This window comes from Odocoileus virginianus, chromosome 5 (genome assembly GCF_023699985.2).
Source record: "Odocoileus virginianus isolate 20LAN1187 ecotype Illinois chromosome 5, Ovbor_1.2, whole genome shotgun sequence".
Taxonomy (NCBI): Eukaryota; Metazoa; Chordata; class Mammalia; order Artiodactyla; family Cervidae; genus Odocoileus; species Odocoileus virginianus.
The window spans coordinates 13,929,911-13,949,492 of record NC_069678.1 but is presented as its reverse complement, the minus strand read 5'-3'; the positions used below and the strand labels follow the sequence as shown (position 1 = coordinate 13,949,492).

The window sequence follows — 19,582 nt, the reverse complement described above, 5'->3', positions numbered from 1 at the left end:
TAGGGAGAAAATAAAACTAGTTTGAATACTCTCTTGTCTGGGATACTGCAGAAAAGATTTTGGAAGGAGCACAGACTAGGCTTCAGAAGACTTGCTTGAAGCCACTAAGATGGAGAGAGAAAGGGGCTGTGAATGGGGGAATGTGTCATCAGCTTGCTGTCAAGAGTCCAGGTCTTGCCCATTGTTTAGCTCTGTGAGCTTTTACAGGTAAAAAAAAAAAAAATCCCTCTTGGAGGAGGATTTTACATCCATAAGATTTAATATGAAGTACCTGACTACCTTAAGTGCATAGTCATGGGGACAGTCCTGTGGACCCAGCTTTGGGGCTTTCTGCCTGAGCAGCTAAGGGAGAAGTTTCAATGGGAAGGAGAAGGAGGTACATTAGGAGGATGGTGCTGCTCCTCCAGAACATGGGAGGTGAGAGCCTCAGATAATGTGGAGTGTCCAGCATGGGGAGAAGAAGCCAGGGCCTGACCCTCAGCCAGTTGTGTGGATTTGGAAGCAGCTGAGGCTGTAGTCAAGTGGAGTGTGGAGATGTCTATCTCTTTCCCTCTGTGAGAGCAGGAATGTGCCCAAAGGTGGAGACTAAAGGGAAATGCTTGGCTGTGGCACAATTTCTATGGAGGGGTCTGGCTTTGCCTTGTGTATATAGGGAGCCCTGGTGACAGCTGGGAAAGCCATACAGATGCAAGCAACAGGTAAATGCCAATATTTGTGTTGGGATGTGGGAAGTTCACACTTCCCCCAAAGAACTTTGTTCCTTGCCACAGCTTCTTACATAGGAAACTGAGAGTTGAAGTTTCTGAAAAATTAGAAAATTTGACTTGATAAATGGAAAAGAGAGCAGCCACGAAGCCAAGATGGGGCTTTGTTGTTGTTTAGTCTCTAAATTGTGTCTAACTCTTTTGCAACTCCATGGACTGTAACCTGCCAGCCTCCTCTCTCTGTGGAATTTTCCAGGCAAGAATACTGAGTGGCCTGCCATTTGCTTCTCCAGGGGATCTTCCCAACCTGAAATTGAACTTGCATCTCCCACATCTCCTGTGTTGATGGGCGGATTCTTTACCACCGAGCACCTGGGAAGCCCAAGATGCGGCTTAGCCTAGCCTTTTTGAGGAGCATGACTTCTGTGCCTGACCATAGCCTGGCACTGCTGAGCTGGGCTGCCTGAGGCAGAGCCGTTACCCCAGGGAATCACGGAAGCATATGTGAGAACTCCAAGCAGGCCGTGACTTCACTGAGTGGAGTCTGTCCAACAGTATGCCAGGCACATCACAGAGTGAGATTATTTACACATTCATTTTAAAATTACTTATTGAGTGTGTACTGTATATGCTGGGGATAAGATTAAAGGAGTTTCTCTAGACTGACAGAGCTCGGGCTTCCCAGGTGGCGCTAGTGGTAAAGAACCCACCTGCCAATGCAGGAGACAGAGACTGACAGAGAACTAATGCTGGCCAGTGGTCCAGTAGAAATAAATTTGTTAGCTCCACCCTGAGGGTGGGAAGCTGGGGCCCAAGCTTTTCTCTTCTCTTGCAGCTACTTTCATCAATATTTCCTCTGCAGCTGAACTGGTTGGCACACAACCTGCAATGAGGCCCTGCTCAGAAGACCCCCACCTCTGTTGGACCTCCTGGCTCCTGGGATTCATCAGTCTCTTTCTCAGTGAGTGGTCTGGATTCCTGGGGAGGGAGGGATATCAGATAAAGCCAGCAAAGCAGGACCCTACCACTTGGAGTGCTCTCTAGGTTTTAATGTCTTCGTTGAACAAAAAGGGGAAACAACTCTGTTATGCTTTCAAATGCAGTGTACTTGGTTTAGAGCCCCAGAGTGCAAGGAAAGAATAATATGGCCTTTTGATTATGTGGCAAGTCTGGGACCCCTGAGCTCAGGCAGCCTTGTCTGCATTAAGAGAACCATTTCCAGGGAGGTGAGGTTGCTTCTGCTGCAGTAACAGGGAAGCCAAGAGAGCCTGCCCGGGGTCCTGGGGAGAGGGAGGGAGAGAAAGAATATGGCTCCTTAGGGCAGAGGGCAAGGGATTGAGGTTCTCCTGGTCTAGACTCAGAGGGGCCCTGGAAGCTTATACAAGACATCGTGGAGGAGGAGGCCGACAAGAGCCCCAGGTCTGGGCCAGAGGAAGCAACTCTAGTCAGGCTCCTTGGGCTTCTCTACTAGAAAGGATAGTGAACACACACTCTCCACCAGGGTTTGGGGTGCAGATCCTAGCAGATCTTCACAAAGGAGAGGGTCCTTGCTGCCTCCAGTTTATCTCAAAAGAGTTTATAAATTTTGCATTCTACCTCAGTGTTAGTTTTCATTTTCAAAAGTTTAAAAATTACTTCCCAATAAAACAAGTTCTCTGGGAGGTTGCCCTCTATAATACGAAGCACTGTTTTAGGGCAAAATCCTAGAAACAATTAATCTTTATGTCAATTTGGAAATGATTGAACAAGATGGGAAGTTTCTGTACAGTGTAATATTATGAATCCTTAAAAATAAAAACAGTCTACCAAATGGCTGGGAGGTATTTCTAATTTTTGATAGTGTCAGATGCATGGATTTCCATCAGTAAGATGCAGAAAACTGTATATAATAAAATTCTAATCTTGTAAATAAAACAGTAATATTTGATATTTAAAGTCATCTATACACCCATGTATTTATGAGAGTAGGAGAAAATGCTGAAGAAAATGTAACAGATGACTAACAGAGGATTAAAATGGGGGGAAAGTTTGGAGGTAGGAGAAGAAAAATTGGAGAGAATAAGGAGTTGAGCAAAAAAGAGGAACTGAAAGAAAAAGAGAATGTCCTAAAGAAGGTTGCATACCAAGCAATTATTCTTCAATAAAAAATAAATAAATTTGGAAAATACACAGAGTGTGAATACATCTATAAATTTATGAAAGATTAGATATTTGTACATATAAAAATTAAATACAAATGAATGAAGAAAAGAAGAAAATATAGTGGATTGTGAATTCTGGATAAAGTTTAATAAATTAGAGAGCATTGGTAAAAATGGACCAACTTATATTAATAAAGGGCATTGAAATAAGGACTATATCCATTTAACTAGATTGCTTCTGCCTACAGTAAAATGTAGATTTTCTTCACTTTTCCAGTGTTCAGCTCAGTTCAGTCACTCAGTCATGTCTGACTCTTTGTGACCCCGTGAACCACAACAAGCCAGGCCTTCCTGTCCATCACCAACTCCTGGAGTCCACTCAAACCTATGTCCATTAAGTCAGTGATGCCATCCAACCATCCCATCCTCTGTCATCCTCTTCTCCTCCTGCCCCCAATCCCTCCCAGCGTCAGGGTCTTTTCAAATGAGTCAACTCTTCACATCAGGTGGCCAAAGTATTGGAGTTACAGCTTCAGCATCTGTCCTTCCAATGAACACCCAGGACTGATCTCCTTTAGGATGGACTGGTTGGATCTCCTTGCAGTCCAAGAGACTCTCAAGAGTCTTCTCCAACAGTTCAAAAGCTTCAAATCTTCAGCGCTCAGCTTTCTTTATAGTCCAACTCTCACCTCCATACATGACTACTAGAAAAACTATAGCCTTGACTAGATGGACCTTTGTTGACAAAGTTATGTCTCTGCTTTTTAATATGCTGTCTAGGTTGGTCATAACTTTCCTTCCAAGCAGTAATCATCTTTTAATTTCATGGCTGCAATCACCATCTGCAGTGATTTTGGAGCCCAGAAAAATAGTCAGTCACTTGCTTCCACTGTTCCCCCTGCCATACTATAAATATATATTCAAGATTATAGTCTTATCCAAAGTCTTGGGGTAGAAATTCACAAATGAAAAATAAGGGATGGAGACAAAGTGAGATAAAAGTAGAGAAAAAGAGAGAAATGGTTTGAATTCCTCAAGTTAGAGATGAGATGATCTACACACAGTGAAGGAAAATTACTTTCTCAGGGTTCCCCAGGACCTGGGAAGGGGTGGAATTTGTTGCCCCCTTAGCCCCAGCCTCCATGGTACTGAATAAGATGGACACTTCCCAGTGGAGGTCGGGCACCCTGGGTGAACTACAAGAGGCATCATTGGAAGGAACATTAAATTGCTCTACACGTTTGGAGGGGTGGGTGGTGAGGAGTGATGCTGTGGGTGAAGCATCTTTTTCTTTATCATTCTTAACACCTTTAACCCTTTTCTGGACATGAGTTTAGAAATAGTGGGAAAGGAAGCTTGAAGGTGAGTTCAGTTTGCACAGGAATTTCCCAGAGACACAGAAGCTACTGATAGGTCCTGGGAAGATGCACTCATAGCAATAGTCTCCTTCATGCCCTCAGAGTGTCCCTGTGTCTACTGGCAGAAAACAAAGAAGAAAGGGTCCCTACCATCACTGACATCTAGAGAGAGTCATGGAGACGGAGACAGTTGCAAAGGTACAGGTGGGTTTGATTATGAGTTGAGAAAAAACGGCTATTGATTTCCTGGTGTGATGATGAAGGAAGGGTCAGAAACATGAACAAAATTTTATGTTGATTTTTAAATTTTATATCATTTAAATAAATTTTACTCTCTTGTTTATAACCACAGCCTTTCTGGCTTAATTTCCTTCTTCAGGATTAGACCTTTTGTAGTTCACAATGCTCTTACTGTCTGCCTTCTTTTTCTATGTCTTCTGTCATCTTCCTCACAGTTGGTGCTCACCGCCAGCTTCTGGGTCCATCCTACCTGAAGCCTGAAGGCTGAGCCTCCTCTCTCCCTGGATCCCTCATTTCCAGCAAGTGTGGGGTCTGGCGGGGCTACTGTTTAACTCAGAGTAGACCAGAAGTCCCTGCTCTGCTGTGTGTGCATGCTAAGTCATTTCAGTCGTGTCTGACTCCACAACTCCAAGGACTGTAGCCCACCAGGCTCCCTTGTCCATGAGATTCTCCAGGCAAGAATAACAGAGTGGGTTGCCATGCCCTCTTCCATGGAATCTTCCTGATCCTGGGATCAAACCTGCATCTTTTATGGCTCCTGCACTGAATGACATGTTCTTTATGACCAGTGCCACCTGAAAAGTTACCCCCTGCCCTGCTCAGTTCAGTTCACTTCAATCACTCAGTTGTGCCCAAATCTTTGCAACCCCATGGATCGCAGCACTCCAGGTCTCCCTGTCCATCACCAACTCCTGGAGTTCACACAAACTCATGTGCATCGAGTCGGTGATGCCATCCAGCCATCTCATCCTCAGTCATCCCCTTCTCCTCCTGCCCCCAATCCCTCCCAGCATAAGGGTCTTTTCCAATGAATCAACTCTTCACATGAGGTGACCAAAGTATTAGAGTTTCAGCCACAGCATCAATCCTTCCAATGAACACCCAGTACTGGTCTCCTTTAGGATGGACTGGTTGGATCTCCTTGCAGTCCAAGGGAGCCTCAAGAGTCTTCTCCAACACCACAGTTCAAAAGGATCAATTCTTCAGTGCTCAGCTTTCTTCACCATCCAACTCCCACATCCATACATGACCACTGGAAAAACCATAGCCTTGACTAGATGGACCTTTGTTGGCAAAGTAATATCTCTGCTTTTTAATATGCTATCTAGGTTGGTCATAACTTTCCTTCCAAGGAGTAAGCGTCTTTTAATTTCATTACTGCAGTCACCATCTGCAGTGATTTTGGAGCCCAAAAAAGTAAAATCTGACACTGTGTCCACTGTCTCCCCATCTATTTCCCATGAGGTGATGGGACCAGATGCCATGATCTTAGTTTTCTGAATGTCAAGCTTTAAGCCAACTTTTTCACTCTCTTCTTTCACTTTCATCCAGAGGATTTTCAGTTCCTCTTCACCTTCTGCCATAAGGGTGGTCTCATCTGCATATCTGAGATTATTGATATTTCTCCCAGCAATCTTGATTCCATCTTGTGCTTCATCCAGCCCAGTGTTTCTCATGATGTACTCTGCATATAAGTTAAATAAGCATGGTGACAATATACAGCCTTGATGTACTCATTTTCCTATTTGGAACCAGTCTGTTGTTCCATGTCCAGTTCTAACTGTTGCTTCCTGACCTGCATGTATGTTTCTCAAGAGGTAGGTCAGGTGGTCTGGTATGCCCATCTCTTTAAGAATTTTCCACAGTTTTTTGTGAACCACACAGTCAAAGGCCTTGGCATAGTCAATAAAGCAGAAACAGATGTTTTTCTGGAACTCTCTTGCCTTTTCAATGATCCAGCAGATGTTGGCAATTTGATCTCTGGTTCCTCTCCCTTTTCTAAAACCAGCTTGAACATGTGGAAGTTCATGTTTCACATATTGCTAAAGCCTGGCTTGGAGAATTTTGATCATTACTTTACTAGCGTGTGAGACCTGCTAAACCCCTGTAATTACTTGCTTCCCTTTTCCCAGGAGAGAATGTGGGATGATGAGCCTCCAGGATCTGTTCAGATCCTGGTGATGAGATAGTGGTGCTGGAAAGGGAGCCCCTAGGGAGGACAGGGACAGGGTGGGGAGCTGGTGGGAATTCCTGCAGGGGAGAAGCACTGGGCTGGGAGAGGGGAGCCCTGGTGCCAGGAGTGTGACCCAGGATGAGTTCACCCCCTGGGGGGGGCCTTCCTCTGTGATAGGAGGGGCCTGGGCAGATGTCCCCCTAAGGGCCTCCCCAGCTTGACTTTCTGTCCCTGGAGAGGACTCTCCTGTGTGTATGTCAGGCCTCTGCTCTGTCTCCTCATCCCATGTATCCTTGTCCTGTGTCACGACAGGGACTGACAGCAGTGAGCCCGTTCGGGGCACCTGCAAAGAGGAGACCCCCGACCATTACTGTGGTCACTTCTCAGCCCTGCATCCCCTTGAAATCCAGTCTGGCCTTCTGTTTTCTCTGTCTCTGCTCCTGAAAGGGGCATTTAGACCACCTCCTGAAAGACATCATCTTTCACAGTCTATGGAAACTTTGTTTGCAAACCATGCTCTGGAAATATAGTAAAGCAATATTAGGCCTAATGTAAAGCTCCAGTCCTGTGAGGGGAGCTGAAGGGACTGAGATAGAGGCCTGAGCCCAAGGAGATGCCTAATTTAGTGAATAAGTGATTAAATAAATACAAAGAAATATCTGAAATACACATATATATGAATACTGGCCTGAGTCACTCTCTGCTTCTAGTGAGAGCCAGGAATGGGTATAAGTACAATAGAGGAAGGCAGGCTTGATATGAGGAGAACTTACTCATTTGGTGAGAGAACTTTTTCCCCTGGCAAGCAGAGGCCAACCCAGGCAGATCCTGACCTCCTAGATAAAGCAAAGTATTGTTCCCTTCAGGATAAGAGTGTTCTGTGTTACTTTCTCTGGTTCTGTTCTGTCCTACCCTGTCCCCAAAAAGGACAGAGGGTAGCCAGTCCCTGGGGCCTGTGTCTGATGAGGGAGGGTGGGCTCAGGATGGGGTGGCCCTGACGGGAATGTGCCCACTGGTCTCAGCTCTGCAGGAAAGTGATCGAGGAAGGCCCACTGCAACCACTTGGGGACTGGCTAGGGAAGTGCTGACTCGGTGGCAGGGACAGCAGAGCTCACTAAATGATCACTTGCTCACTCTCATATTCTAGTCCCTGGCAGTTAGCCAGGGCCTTGTGACCAGTGCTGGCCAGAAAGCAAGAGCCGAGAGCACGCTACTTCTGGACAGAAGTGTGATTCTCCTGTTTCCCCTCCCTGCTGTGGGGCTGGGAGCCTGTGAGGACCCTGTGGGCTCCATGCAGGTGGTGGAGCCTCCATTCCGTGTGACGGGATCCCTCCCTCGCTCCCTCATGGGGACTGTGGTGGAGGATATAAACTCCTCTTGTTCTAAGACCTTGAGGTATTTTAGCTGCTCATTACACAGCACAGCCTAGCCTCTCCTGACTACCACACTGCTTAGAAGCAAAAAGGAGAACAGCATTCATATTTGTATTAGGTATTTACTGTTGTGTAACTTGTCACCCCAAAAGTTAATGCCTTAAACACAATCCAGTCACATTTTCTCTAGATCAGGGCCCAGGGGCGGGTCAGCTGAATCCTCTGGCTCAGGGTCTCTCAAACTGAAATCAAGGTCTTGACTGAGGCTACATCAGCTCAGGGTCATCTGGGAAAGATCTGCTAGCAGGAAGCTCCTATTGGACTGAGGGCCTCAGCTCCTCCATGGATGTTGACCAGAGGCTTCCTCAATTCCTTGTTACATGGGTCTCCCCAATAGGGCAGCTGACAACATGGCAGCTGGACTCCTCAGGGCAAGCAAGGGAGAGAGTGAAAGAGAGAGAGCGTGTGTGAGTGTAAGCAAGAGGGAAGTCACAGTCCTGTGTACTCTAAAACCACTGAGTGACATCCATCCTGTCTGCTGCGGTCCATTCCTGACAGCAAGTCACTAGGTGCAGTCCACACTCCAGGGAAAGGGGTTAAACAAATTGTTCGAACACAAGGAGGCAAGGATGTAAGGAGACCTTTTAGAAGTGCCTTCTACAGTTATGCACCTAATTTGTGCCTGAAAATGTGCTGGGTGCTTTTCACTTATGATGTCATTTAACTTATACTGACCTTATGAGGTCAGCAAGGAAATGTCAGGTTAGTAAATTTATGTAACCTATTCAATGTTAAACTTCATTAGAAATAGGACTTGATTTCAAAAGTTATTTCTTTTTTTTTAATGGTATTTGACTTAATTTTTTTTCATTCATTTTTATTAGTTGGAGGCTAATTACTTTACAATATTGTAGTGGTTTTTGCCATACAGTGACATGAATCAGCCATGGATTTACATGTGTTCCGCATCCCGATCCCCCCTCCCTCCTCCTTCTCCATCCCATCCCTCTGGGTCTTCCCAGTGCACCAGCCCTGAGCACTTGTCTCATGCATCCAACCTGGGCTGGTATTCTGTTTCACCCTTGATAGTATAGTTGTTTAAATGCAGTTCTCTCTGAACATCCCACCCTCGCCTCCTCTCACAGAGTCTAAAAAATGCTGGAGAGGGTGTGGAGAAAAGGAACCCTCTTACACTGTTGGTGGGAATGAAAACTGGTACAGCCAGGATGGAGAACAGTGTGGGATTCCTTTAAAAACTGGGAATAGAACTGCCATATGACCCAGCAATCCCACTTCTGGGCATACACACCGAGGAAACCAGATCTGAAAGAGACATGTGCACCCCAATGTTCATCGCAGGACTGTTTATAATAGCCAGGACATGGAAGCAACCTAGATGCCCATCAGCAGATGAATGGATAAGGAAGCTGTGGTACATATACACTATGGAATATTACTCAGCCATTGAAAAGAATTCATTTGAATTAGTTCTAATGAGATGGATGAAACTGGAGCCCATTATACAGAGTGAAGTAAGCCAGAAAGATAAAGACCAATACAGTATACTAACGCATATATATGGAATTTAGAAAGATGGTAACGATAACCCTATATGCAAAACAGAAAAAGAGACACATCTGTACAAAAGTTATTTCAATTAATTGTACTTGACTGTTTTACTAGAATTATGAAATTATCCTGGGTGGCTTTCTTTACAAAGAGGTTTGTGTGGGTCCTTTCCTTTATTATTGATGAAAAAAATATATATTTCCATTTTCCAATCCTTTAGGCATCTGCAGCACTGGGGCCAAGAGTCCTGGTGCACATGGTTTTGAAATTCAGGATTCTGGAGTCCATGTTCCCCTGCAGGGGATCCGAGGAGGTTCTGTGTTGTTTCATGTGATCAAGAAGCAAGAAGCTGAACCAGAGGAGGTCTCATGGGGCTTTGGCCCTGAGTCAAACTACAGTGTCCTGCTGCGAGTCCATCGTGGGGCAGACACTCCAACCTGGCTCAGCCTCCACAACAAGTACCAGCAGAGGGTCCATGTGCCCAACAACTTGTCTCTGAAGATTGAGAACCTGACCTGTGAGGACAGTGGACACTACCGGGCTCGAGTCAGCTTTACTGGAGGATTAGAACTTACCCAGATTTTCCTCCTCACGGTCTATGGTAAGTGACACCTCCTCACCATGGCTTCCCTCCTTCTTTTGTCCTAGGAGGGTCACATAGACCCCCATTTTGTAAGATTTTATTTAGACCCCAACCTTCAGACTCTGTCTTCTCATCCAGTAATAAGGTGTGCATGTTAGCCACAAAAGGAGAGCAGACTTGAGATTCACCAAAGGGAGAAATCACTTCAGTATTTTGAAGGAGGAAACTGGGAATTTATATGATAACATTAATTGTTCTTTCTAAAACTGAATTGCTTAATTTCTCTACTTGTTTTCTGTTACTACTGTAACAAACTACCAGAAAAACTTATGGCCTTCAGGTCAGTTCAGTTCAGTCACTCAGTCATGTCCGACTCTTTGCACCCCCATGAATCGCAGCACCCCAGGCCTCCCTGTCCATCACCAACTCCCGGAGTTTACTCAAACTCATGCCCATCGAGTCGGTGATGCCATCCAGCCATCTCATCCTCTGTCATCCCCTTCCTCTCCTGCCCCCAATCCCTCCCAGCATCAGGGTCTTTTCCAGTGAGTCAACTCTTCACATGAGGTGGCCAAAATACTGGAGTTTCAGCTTCAACATCTGTCCTTCCAATGAACACTCAGGACTTATTTCCTTTAGGATGGACTGGTTTGATCTCCTTGCAGTTCAAGAGACTCTCAAGAGCCTTCTCCAACACCACAGTTCAAAAGCATCAATTCTTCGGTGCTCAGCTTTCTTCACAGTCTAACTCTCACATCCATACATGACCACTGGAAAAACCATAGCCTTGACTAGACGGACCTTGTTAGCAAAGTAATGTCTCTGCTTTTTAATATGCTATCTAGGTTGGTCATAACTTTCCTCCCAAGGAGTAAGCGTCTTTTAATTTCATTACTGCAGTCACCATCTGCAGTGATTTTGGAGCCCAAAAATGTAAAACCTGACACAAGGTCCATTGTTTTCCCATCTATTTGCCATGAAGTGGTGGGACCAGATGCCATGATCTTAGTTTTCTGAACATTGAGCTTTAAGCCAACTTTTTCACTCTCCTCTTTCACTTTCATCCAGAGACTTTTTTTAGTTCCTCTTCACTTTCTGCCATAAGGGTGGTATCATCTGCATATCTGAGGTTATTGATATTTCTCCTGGCAATCTTGATTCCAGCTTGTGCTTCTTCCAGCCCAGCATTTCTCATGATGTACTCTGCATGTAAGTTAAATAAGCAGGGTGACGATATACAGCCTTGATGTACTCCTTTTCCAATTTGGAACCAGTCTGTTGTTCCATGTTCAATTCTAACTGTATTGTCTTTGGAACTCCCGTAATGTGTGTATTGATTTTCCTATAGTATCCCATAGACATTTTTTATTCTTTTTCCTTTTCCTACTCTAACTAGATAATTTCAAATGCTCTATCTTTGAGTTTGTTGTTTGTTTCTTCTGTTTGATCAACTCTGTTGATGAGACACTTTATTCAATTTTTAATGCAGTCATTGTGCTTGTAACTTAACATTCAGAAAACTAAGATCATGGCATCTGGTCCCATCACCTCATGGGAAATGGATGGGGAGACAGTGGAAACAGTGTCAGACTTTTTTTTTTTTTTTTTTTTGGAGAAGGGGATGACAGAGGATGAGATTGCTGGATGGCATCACCAACTCGATGGTCATGAGTTTGAGTAAATTCCAGGAGCTGGTGATGGACAGGGAGGCCTGGCGTGCTTCGATTTATGGGGTCCCAAAGAGTCGGACATGACTGAGCAACTGAACTGAATGGAACTGAACTGTGTTTTTAGAACCAGAATTTCTGTTTGGTTCTTTTGAATGTTTTCTATCTCTGTGTTGAACTTCTCATTTTGGTCACAAATCATTTTCCAAATTTTGCTTAGTGATCTGTCTGTGTTCTTTGGTAGTTTGTAGAGATTATTTAATATGATGATATTGAATTCTTTGTTAGGCAATTCATAGATCTCTATTTCTTTCTGATTGGTTATTGGGGTTAATTTTGTTCCTTTGGTATTTTCATGTTTTCCTGATCCTCCATCCTTGTAGCCTTGCATTGGTGTCTGTGTATTTGAATAAGAAGTCTCTTCTTCAAGTCTTATAGGGCTGGCTTTGGGGGTGGGGGGAGACATTCACTGTAAAGCTCAACATATGTGAGGCTTCAGCTGTAGAGGCATGTGGTATGCTGGCTGCAGGAGTATGTGAGGTTCTGGGTATAGGGTTGCATTGACCACCATCTGTGGGTATATGTGAGAAATGGTTTTCAGGGCCATGTGTCCCACTTGTTGTGATCTCCTTCCAGTTACATTTGCTTGGTAAAGAACCCACCTGCCAATGCAGGAGACATAAGAGATGTGGGTTCGATTCCTGAGTTTGGAAGATCCCCTGGAGAAGGGCATGGCAATCCAGCCCAGTATTCTTACCTGGAGAATCCCATGGACAGAGGAGCCTGCTGGGTTACAGTCCACAGGTTTGCAAAGAGTCGAACACAACTGAAGTGACTTAGCACACGTGCACGCACCCTTGAATAATGTCCTCACTGTTCTGGGTGCAATGAGACAGAAGCCAGCTTCCCAGGCAGTGTCTCACAAATTATGGGGAAGCTAGACATTCCCCCTTTCTCCTATGGGAAAAGTCAGTCTAGAGGTATCTCTCTCAGCACTGAGTCATGCTGGCATGGGATCAAGGTGATGAGGTAAAGCAAAACTGTTCTTACCCTTTCCCTGTGGCTGAGCTAGGATTTTTGGTTCATCAAAGTGCTGGAATCCCCCAACTGAACTCTGAAGATCTCATAGATGGTATTTCTGACCATGGATAGTTGTTAAATCATATGCCTTGGTGTCTTGCTGGCATCCGTGACTTCTTTCTCTTTCAAGGAAGCTTATGATTGCATTTTGCCCATCCAGATAATCTAGAATAATCTCACTATTTTAAGGTCAACTGATTAGCAGCCTTCATTCTATCTGCTACCTTAATTCCCCTTTTTCATGTAATGTAACATATCCACAGGTTCCAGGGATTAAGACATGGACATCTTTGAGGGGCTATTACTTTACCATTATTTGGAAATCTAAGTGCAGTTAGTATCCCCTGTACACTGTCTTCTCGCTCAGAGCCAGTCCATTAACGGCCTCACTCAGAAAAGACACCACAATTTAGCTCTTAAAAGCTACATAAGCATAGAAAAAGTTTACAATGCAATGCTTACTAAGTAACTCATTTAGTGAACACTGTCTTTTCCTAAAGATCCTCCTTGCATAGGGAAATATCCTTCTCTGGAGAAGACAACTCATAAGTCCCCATGGGATTTCAAGGCAGCTTGTAAATCTGTCACTTTTTTTTCTGTCTATACCACAAGTTCAGTGGCATGTTCTAACCACACTTGGAATTCTCATTTCTAGTTGCTGCCACTGCATCTCCCACAAATGTCTCTCTACTTTTGGAAGCCTAGTGCCTTTCTCTGGCCTTCTAGAACTAACCAGATATCCTTCCCCATAAGAGCTGTGCTGCCCCATGCTTCATCTCAGCTGGAGACACAGGGTAAGGGCATGAACCAGAACAAGCCCTTCTGTCCCAAGCTTCTTTCTCTTCTGGGAAAAATCTCAATTTTTAAAAAAAATAATAGGCCCTAAGAAAATGAACTCTAAATTTTGTTTCCTTGTGGATGATTTTTAAAGCTTGTGAAATCTAGTGACATTGCATAGGGTGTAACACAATGGCCCCATTCCTAGTCCCTTGGTGAATATTTAGCTTTAGGAAAACTATGTTTTAAGTATAAAATGCACCTACTTTCTTTATAGAAGAAGGAAATGGCAACCCACTCCAATGTTCTTGCCTGAAAAATTCCATGGACAGAGGTGACTGGCAGGCTACAGTCCATGGGATCACAGAGAGTCAGACATGACTGAGCGACTATCACTCGCTCGCTCACTTTCTTTATAAGGCTTCCTTACATGCCTTGGCTACAATGAAGTAATAGACATTAAACTGGGGATGTAATGTTTTCCACATCTGTGAAGTTTCATTCTTTTGTTGCCTCCTACCCCAGAGCCTGTGCCCTCTCCCCAGATTCTGATGGGGTCAGCATCCATCACACCAGACTGGTGCAACGTCACCCTGGAGTGCAGAGCCTCTGGGGCCACAGAAGACCTGAATGTGACCTGGGAGAACAAGGGCCTCCCCGAAGAATGGGAGCAGAGAAGGATATTAGAACCAGCCTCCAACTCATGCACCCTGGCTGTGAGCTTGCTTAAAGACCAGTCCAATGTCAGCCTTGTCTGTGTGGTCAGCAACCCGGTGGGATATAAAACTGCCTCCTTCGACCTTGGGAGAGTCTGCGTCCATGGTGAGTGCAATCTGCCAGAGGGGAGGAGCACTTTCAGAATCAGATAGCACTGAGGTCTGGGGGTTCAGAGCTTTTCTTCCCACCATTTTGTTAGCACTGCTTTCTATCTGGCCACTTCATACAGGAGTCTAGGAAAAACAGCCAGCTTAGTTTTGCTTTTCATCCATGACCTACTCTAAACTGCTTGTCCCTGCTAGTCCAGGTAGTAGTTTTGAATACCTCTCTCCACCACTATCCAGCATTCATTGTGCACTCAGCATGGTCTTTAGGAAAGTAATCATACTGGGTCATTTGTAGCTTTTCTTCAAGTCTGACCTCCATGACTTCCTGTGGGATGTAATGGAGTGGCTCAGATGCTCCTCTGTCCACATTTCTGATCTTATTTATACATTTACAACTGAATTCCTTGCTTGTTGTTCCAGAATGTGCCCTGCTTTTGCAAGTTTTTGCACTTCTGGACATGTTGTCTCCTTGACCATCAGCCCTTCACCCTGTGTCCTCGACTTCCTGTCTTATTCTTCATAGAGGATTCTCCTCAGCCACTGCAAATATGTGGGCATGTGAAAATACATTCACACATGGCCCTGCCCTAAGACAGTCCCCATGATTGGTCTAAAAATCTGCTAATTTGTATAAAATTCTACTGATGTCTTGAAATTTTTATAAATTTTTTAACAAGGAGCCTGCCTTTTCATTTTGCACAGAGCCCTGCAGTAATGTAGCCATCCTGCCTTCAGGCATTGGCTCCCTCTGGGTGTCTGTAGCCACTCCCATACTGAGTGGTGATTATCTGTTTATGGATTTGTCTCCTGCATGGGCAGGAATACTATGAAGGCAGGACCCATGTTTTATTCTCCTTTGAATCCCTGTGCAAGCACAAGCTTCTTGCCAAAGTTTATGTAATCAAAGTTGCATTGAATGAATGAATAACCTTATCCTGTGTGCAGTCTCACCCTCTGTAAACCTCTATAAGCTGGTAAAGGGGTCTGAAATGCCAGGATCACTTAAAACATCTGTTAATTGGACCTCTCTACTCCAAGGCTAGAGTATCAGGTAATTTTCAACACTCAGCATTACCCACAAACCCCCACTAATCCCCCTTTCCTACATCTGGCTCCCTGCCCAGTCCTACCTGTTGCAATAATGTGCTGTCAACTCCCAGGGGCTGGCTTTAGATACTGTCATTTCCCAAATGTGGCATCCCTCCTTCCTGGAATGCTGTGCCCACCCTGAATATCTGGGAAACTGCTGCTCATCCATCAAGGTCAGTTTACGCATCACCTCCTCTGGGAGACCCTCACTGGGGACCTCTCTGCAAGAGGTAAAGCTGTTTTACTGCAATCCCTCTGGTTAGCAGACTTTGAGATTTCCTCAGTCCTCTTCCCTGGGTGACTCCATCTTACTCGTCTCAGTTCCCCTCGCACCAAGCAGGAGTTCAGGACCTGGTTGAATGAATGATACTACAAAGTTCCTTGCTCTTCAGCCTCTGAACAAGGACTCTTTAGACTTCTCTACCTGATGTCTATCTTCCTTTGGCAGTGGATATCTCAAGTTCTCTCTTGACTTTAACTTATTTGCCCTCTGTGTTTGAGGAAAACAGATTCAGCCAAACAAGCCAATGCTGACCTCCTGCCTGGCATCCTTAGGGCAGTCGCAGCTGTGTTATTGATCCTCGGAGGTGGACTGTACCTTTGGAAGATACATGGGAAGAAGATGAAGACTGGAAGAGGCAGGTTGCCCTTCTCCTTCCATGCCCACATACCTCTCTTTCTTCACTGAATTCTTGACATCCTTTCTCCTACAATTTGTTGCCTGGAAATGTCCCTGCAGAGGGGTTAGTGGGTGTGGCTATGGTCTGTGTCCATAGCAGTGGAAGAGGGTACAGATTTCCAAGGCGCAGATTCAAGCCACTCTGTCTATCTCTCAGGTGCAAGATCACAAGATGATGATGATGACAGCATTCAGTATGCAGCCAGCAGGAATCTCTAGAGAGCATGAACAAGGTGAGAGCTGGGCACTGTGCTTTTCCAGACCTCTCACTGCTTGGCCTGGGTTTGTCAAATCTAGTCACTAGTGTTTCTTTTCCTACTTACTCTTTAAACTTTCCAATCATCAATGTTAACTAAGAAAATTTACATTTGGGATGAATATACCACTGGGCACTTAGGGAAATTCATAAGTATTACATGTCAATAGCATGTATTCTTTTCTGGTCCTTCTAGGACTCCTCTATCCCTCAGCTGTTTCAGGAACCCTTTGTCTTGCATTTCCAGGTTATCAGGAAACAGCATCTGAAAGAAAAGGGACCTCTCACTACTATCTACAGTGAGGTCTGTAAGCCAGGTCATGCCATGAAGATAATTTAATTGGAGGAAACAGAAGAATTGGCCCTCCTAGGACACCTCCACCAGGAGCTTGATCTCTGAAGACACCCGGCTGTTCCACCTCTGTTCCAGTTCCAACTGCCTTTTGTCTGTTACCTGGGCCTATATGGCCTTATTACTTCCTCTGACACCTCTCCAAACTGCCCTCCTATTCAGGATCCTCACAGTTGCAGGATGAGCACTCCTCCTCTGCCATTGGCTCAACTCTTGACCCCTCACCTTCTGAAGCTTTCCAAAGAAGACTTTTCTGACTGTGTTAATTCCCACAGCCTCTGCTGTGTGGCTGCTGTGTCTTTCCTTGAGAACATGAGCCCAGGCATGGGGACTGTGTGGAGATGGTCCATGCCACAGAGGAGGGAGTTATGACCTTGGTGTTGAATGCTGAGTTGGGGGTCAATGGAAGGAGCACGGGTAGGTATGAATCTGTAAAGGACTGGCCTGAGGATTGCTTTGCACCTTACATAGAGCAAAGTATGTGTGTCCAGTAGTACACTTGTACTGGGAAGAATGTCTAGCGTATCTTATAACCTTCTTCTTGGTTACTTGTGTTAACCTGGACTTTGGCCTCAACTTGGCCCATGGGCCCCAAACCCACCTTCTTGTAAGGTGGGAAGAGGAATTTGTAACTCTTCATCCCCTTCCAAGACTTAATTTTCTTGGAAAATAATCCTAGAACCTAGAAGTCAGGAATTGCATTCTTAGGAAAATAGCTTCAGCCTGTCCCTTTCTGGGGTAGGACCTGGTCATGATGATGATTGTGCAGTATCCTCTGACCGTCCTTGATGAGGCTTCCAGGGGGTAGGAAGAGCAAAGTTTGTAGGAAGATCTGCACCAGCCCTCTCTGGTCTTTTCTATTGAAGAGTCGTGCTGGCCTCCATCTAAATGTCAGCCTCCTCTTTGCTCACTCACATCCCTTTGTCCAGAAAGATGGCTCCCTTTCCCTGCTCCTTGCTCCCACCCCTGCCTACTGGAATCTTATCATTCTGCCCAAAGCCCTCTTCCAAACCACATGTTCCATGAAGCCTATCTGGTTCCCAAAGGTTTAGAGATGGTCTCTCCTATATCTGACCATTTCAAACACCTTGGAGGCCTTGACACAGTCTGCCCTGGATTGGTCATGAGTCTTCCCTGCTGGACTCACCTGGGGCTCCCTCAGGAGGGTGTTGGAGCCACAAGAAGCCAGCGCCAAGGAGACAAGCACCTCTGTCTGTGAAAGATCTGGGCAACCCTTTTTTTCCAACTCCTGGGGGACTCAGCAGACTGAGACCAAGAGCAGAGGCTCCTGAAGGTTTTTCTGGCAGTGAGTCCACATGGGAGCAAAGATGGATGTGATGACCTCCAGCAAGCCCACCTGTCCCAGAAGTTGGAGATGGGGATATCTTCACACCACCTCCAGCCTCACATGACCCGAAGACCTGTTTCAGCTGCACTATTGTGTGTGAGAGCTTCTCCTTTCTCTGAAACTCCTCACCTCCTGGAAGCCCCTGCTTCCTGCCTTGGGTCTCAGCTCTTGTGTAAGAAGTGGGCTCACTCTAGCAGTGAGCTGCTGTGGTTTCTCAACTGACCCAGATTCTTGAGTCATGTGGTTCTCCTCCTTGCTCAGCTCAACTCAGCTGCTTCATATCTGCCTTCAGACTATCTAAACATGGTTCCTGCTGAGAGCTTGAGCATCATGAAGCAATGCCATGAGCCTACTGGATGGTAAACAGGTGAGAGGGGGAGGTGGGGATCTGCAAAAAGTCACCTTTTCTGATTTCCTGTCCCTCAGGTGGAGCAAAAACCTGAGGGAGAGATAGACACCATCTCCTCGCAGACTTCCCATGTAACTGGTCTTTCTGGGCATCAATGCCCATAAGCCCAAGAGCATTGTAAGATGGGACCATCCAGTAGCCATTCCCACCCCACCAAAAGTAGAAAAAAATAAAATGAAGGGACCTTGGTTTTTCCGAACCTATAGTGAACCAGGGTTTGTCCCATGCACTTTGGAAATATTATTCTTCTAATCTTTATAAGGAACCTCTAAGGTAGGTATAGTTATTCTCATTTGAATAACAGAAAATTGATATCTCAGACTAGTTCAGTGGTAGAGCAAACCCTTAATCTAACAAAGTTCACAGCTTACCCCTTCACCATTAGTCACTGAAGACCTTGGAATTCTTGAGTATTCAGATGGGAATAGCCAATTTTTCCTCTCCCAAGGATCTTGAACTCTGACTGAGGTGTCTCAATATCCTAATTGATATGGAGCAGCTGGTGGTTAAAAAGGATTACTCCTGAAGTACTCCTGAAGTGGACAATGCGGCCTTCATGGGTGGGAAACCATGGAATGAGAGATCTTGACTTCTGATGCAGATGAGACATTTTAAGAGATGTTTCTGCCTTGCCTCTCTTTCCATGCAAGGTGTGTGTGGATGTCATCACTTCATCTTCAAACCAGTTTCCCCTTTGCAATATTATTCATAAAATCATTCAACATTCAATAAACTTTCTGTAAGTCTCTCATTTATGCCTCTAACAATCCTGTGAGCAAAGATCTCTATCATACAGATGAAGATATATAATCCACAGATATTAAGTACTTCCACAAAGTCTCCTGAATGTAAATGATTTGGGTCAAAGGGAATCATAATTTCATTCATTTTGACTCCTTCTTCTCCCTCATCCCAGACACCCAACCAATCACCACATGTCATTGAGATAATCCTCATTAAGTTTCTTGCATGCCATTCTCTTATTCTCTTAACCCCATTGTCTACCTAAAAGACCTACTACTTACATGACATCTTCATTTGGATGTCTAACATGTCTAAATTTGAACTCCCTAAACATGCCTTCCATATACATACATTAAATAAATGTTACCTCTGTCCTTCTTTTTGTTCTGGCTACCAAACCTTGGTGTCATCCTTAACTTTATTCCTTTTTTATAC

At 44.9% G+C, this 19,582-nt stretch overlaps 1 protein-coding gene across 2 annotated transcripts; it reads left to right on the top strand.

Moving 5' to 3' along the window:
- The first annotated feature begins 1,477 nt into the window (after positions 1-1,477).
- Positions 1,478-19,154, top strand: LOC139035154 (SLAM family member 8-like). 2 transcript variants are annotated; one of them, XM_070467545.1, is made up of 6 exons: positions 1,478-1,665; positions 9,560-9,940; positions 13,972-14,268; positions 15,869-15,997; positions 16,196-16,271; positions 16,542-19,154. In XM_070467545.1, exons 1-5 carry the CDS (start codon positions 1,593-1,595, stop codon positions 16,255-16,257), a joined length of 942 nt encoding a protein of 313 aa, XP_070323646.1. In that variant the 5' UTR covers positions 1,478-1,592; the 3' UTR covers positions 16,258-16,271; positions 16,542-19,154. The 2 variants fall into 2 exon arrangements, with proteins under 2 accessions (XP_070323646.1, XP_070323647.1); XM_070467546.1 differs by lacking the exons at positions 15,869-15,997; positions 16,196-16,271 and having other exon boundaries at positions 1,483-1,665.
- The last annotated feature ends 428 nt before the right edge of the window (positions 19,155-19,582 follow it).

Bases quoted from the DNA above. Each gene is read 5' to 3' on its own strand.
- LOC139035154 (XM_070467545.1), top strand. From the start codon at position 1,593: ATGAGGCCCTGCTCAGAAGACCCCCACCTCTGTTGGACCTCCTGGCTC. The intron at 1,666-9,559 runs GTGAGTGGTCTG...CCAATCCTTTAG, and splicing joins ATTCATCAGTCTCTTTCTCA to GCATCTGCAGCACTGGGGCC. The intron at 9,941-13,971 runs GTAAGTGACACC...CTCCTACCCCAG, and splicing joins TTTCCTCCTCACGGTCTATG to AGCCTGTGCCCTCTCCCCAG.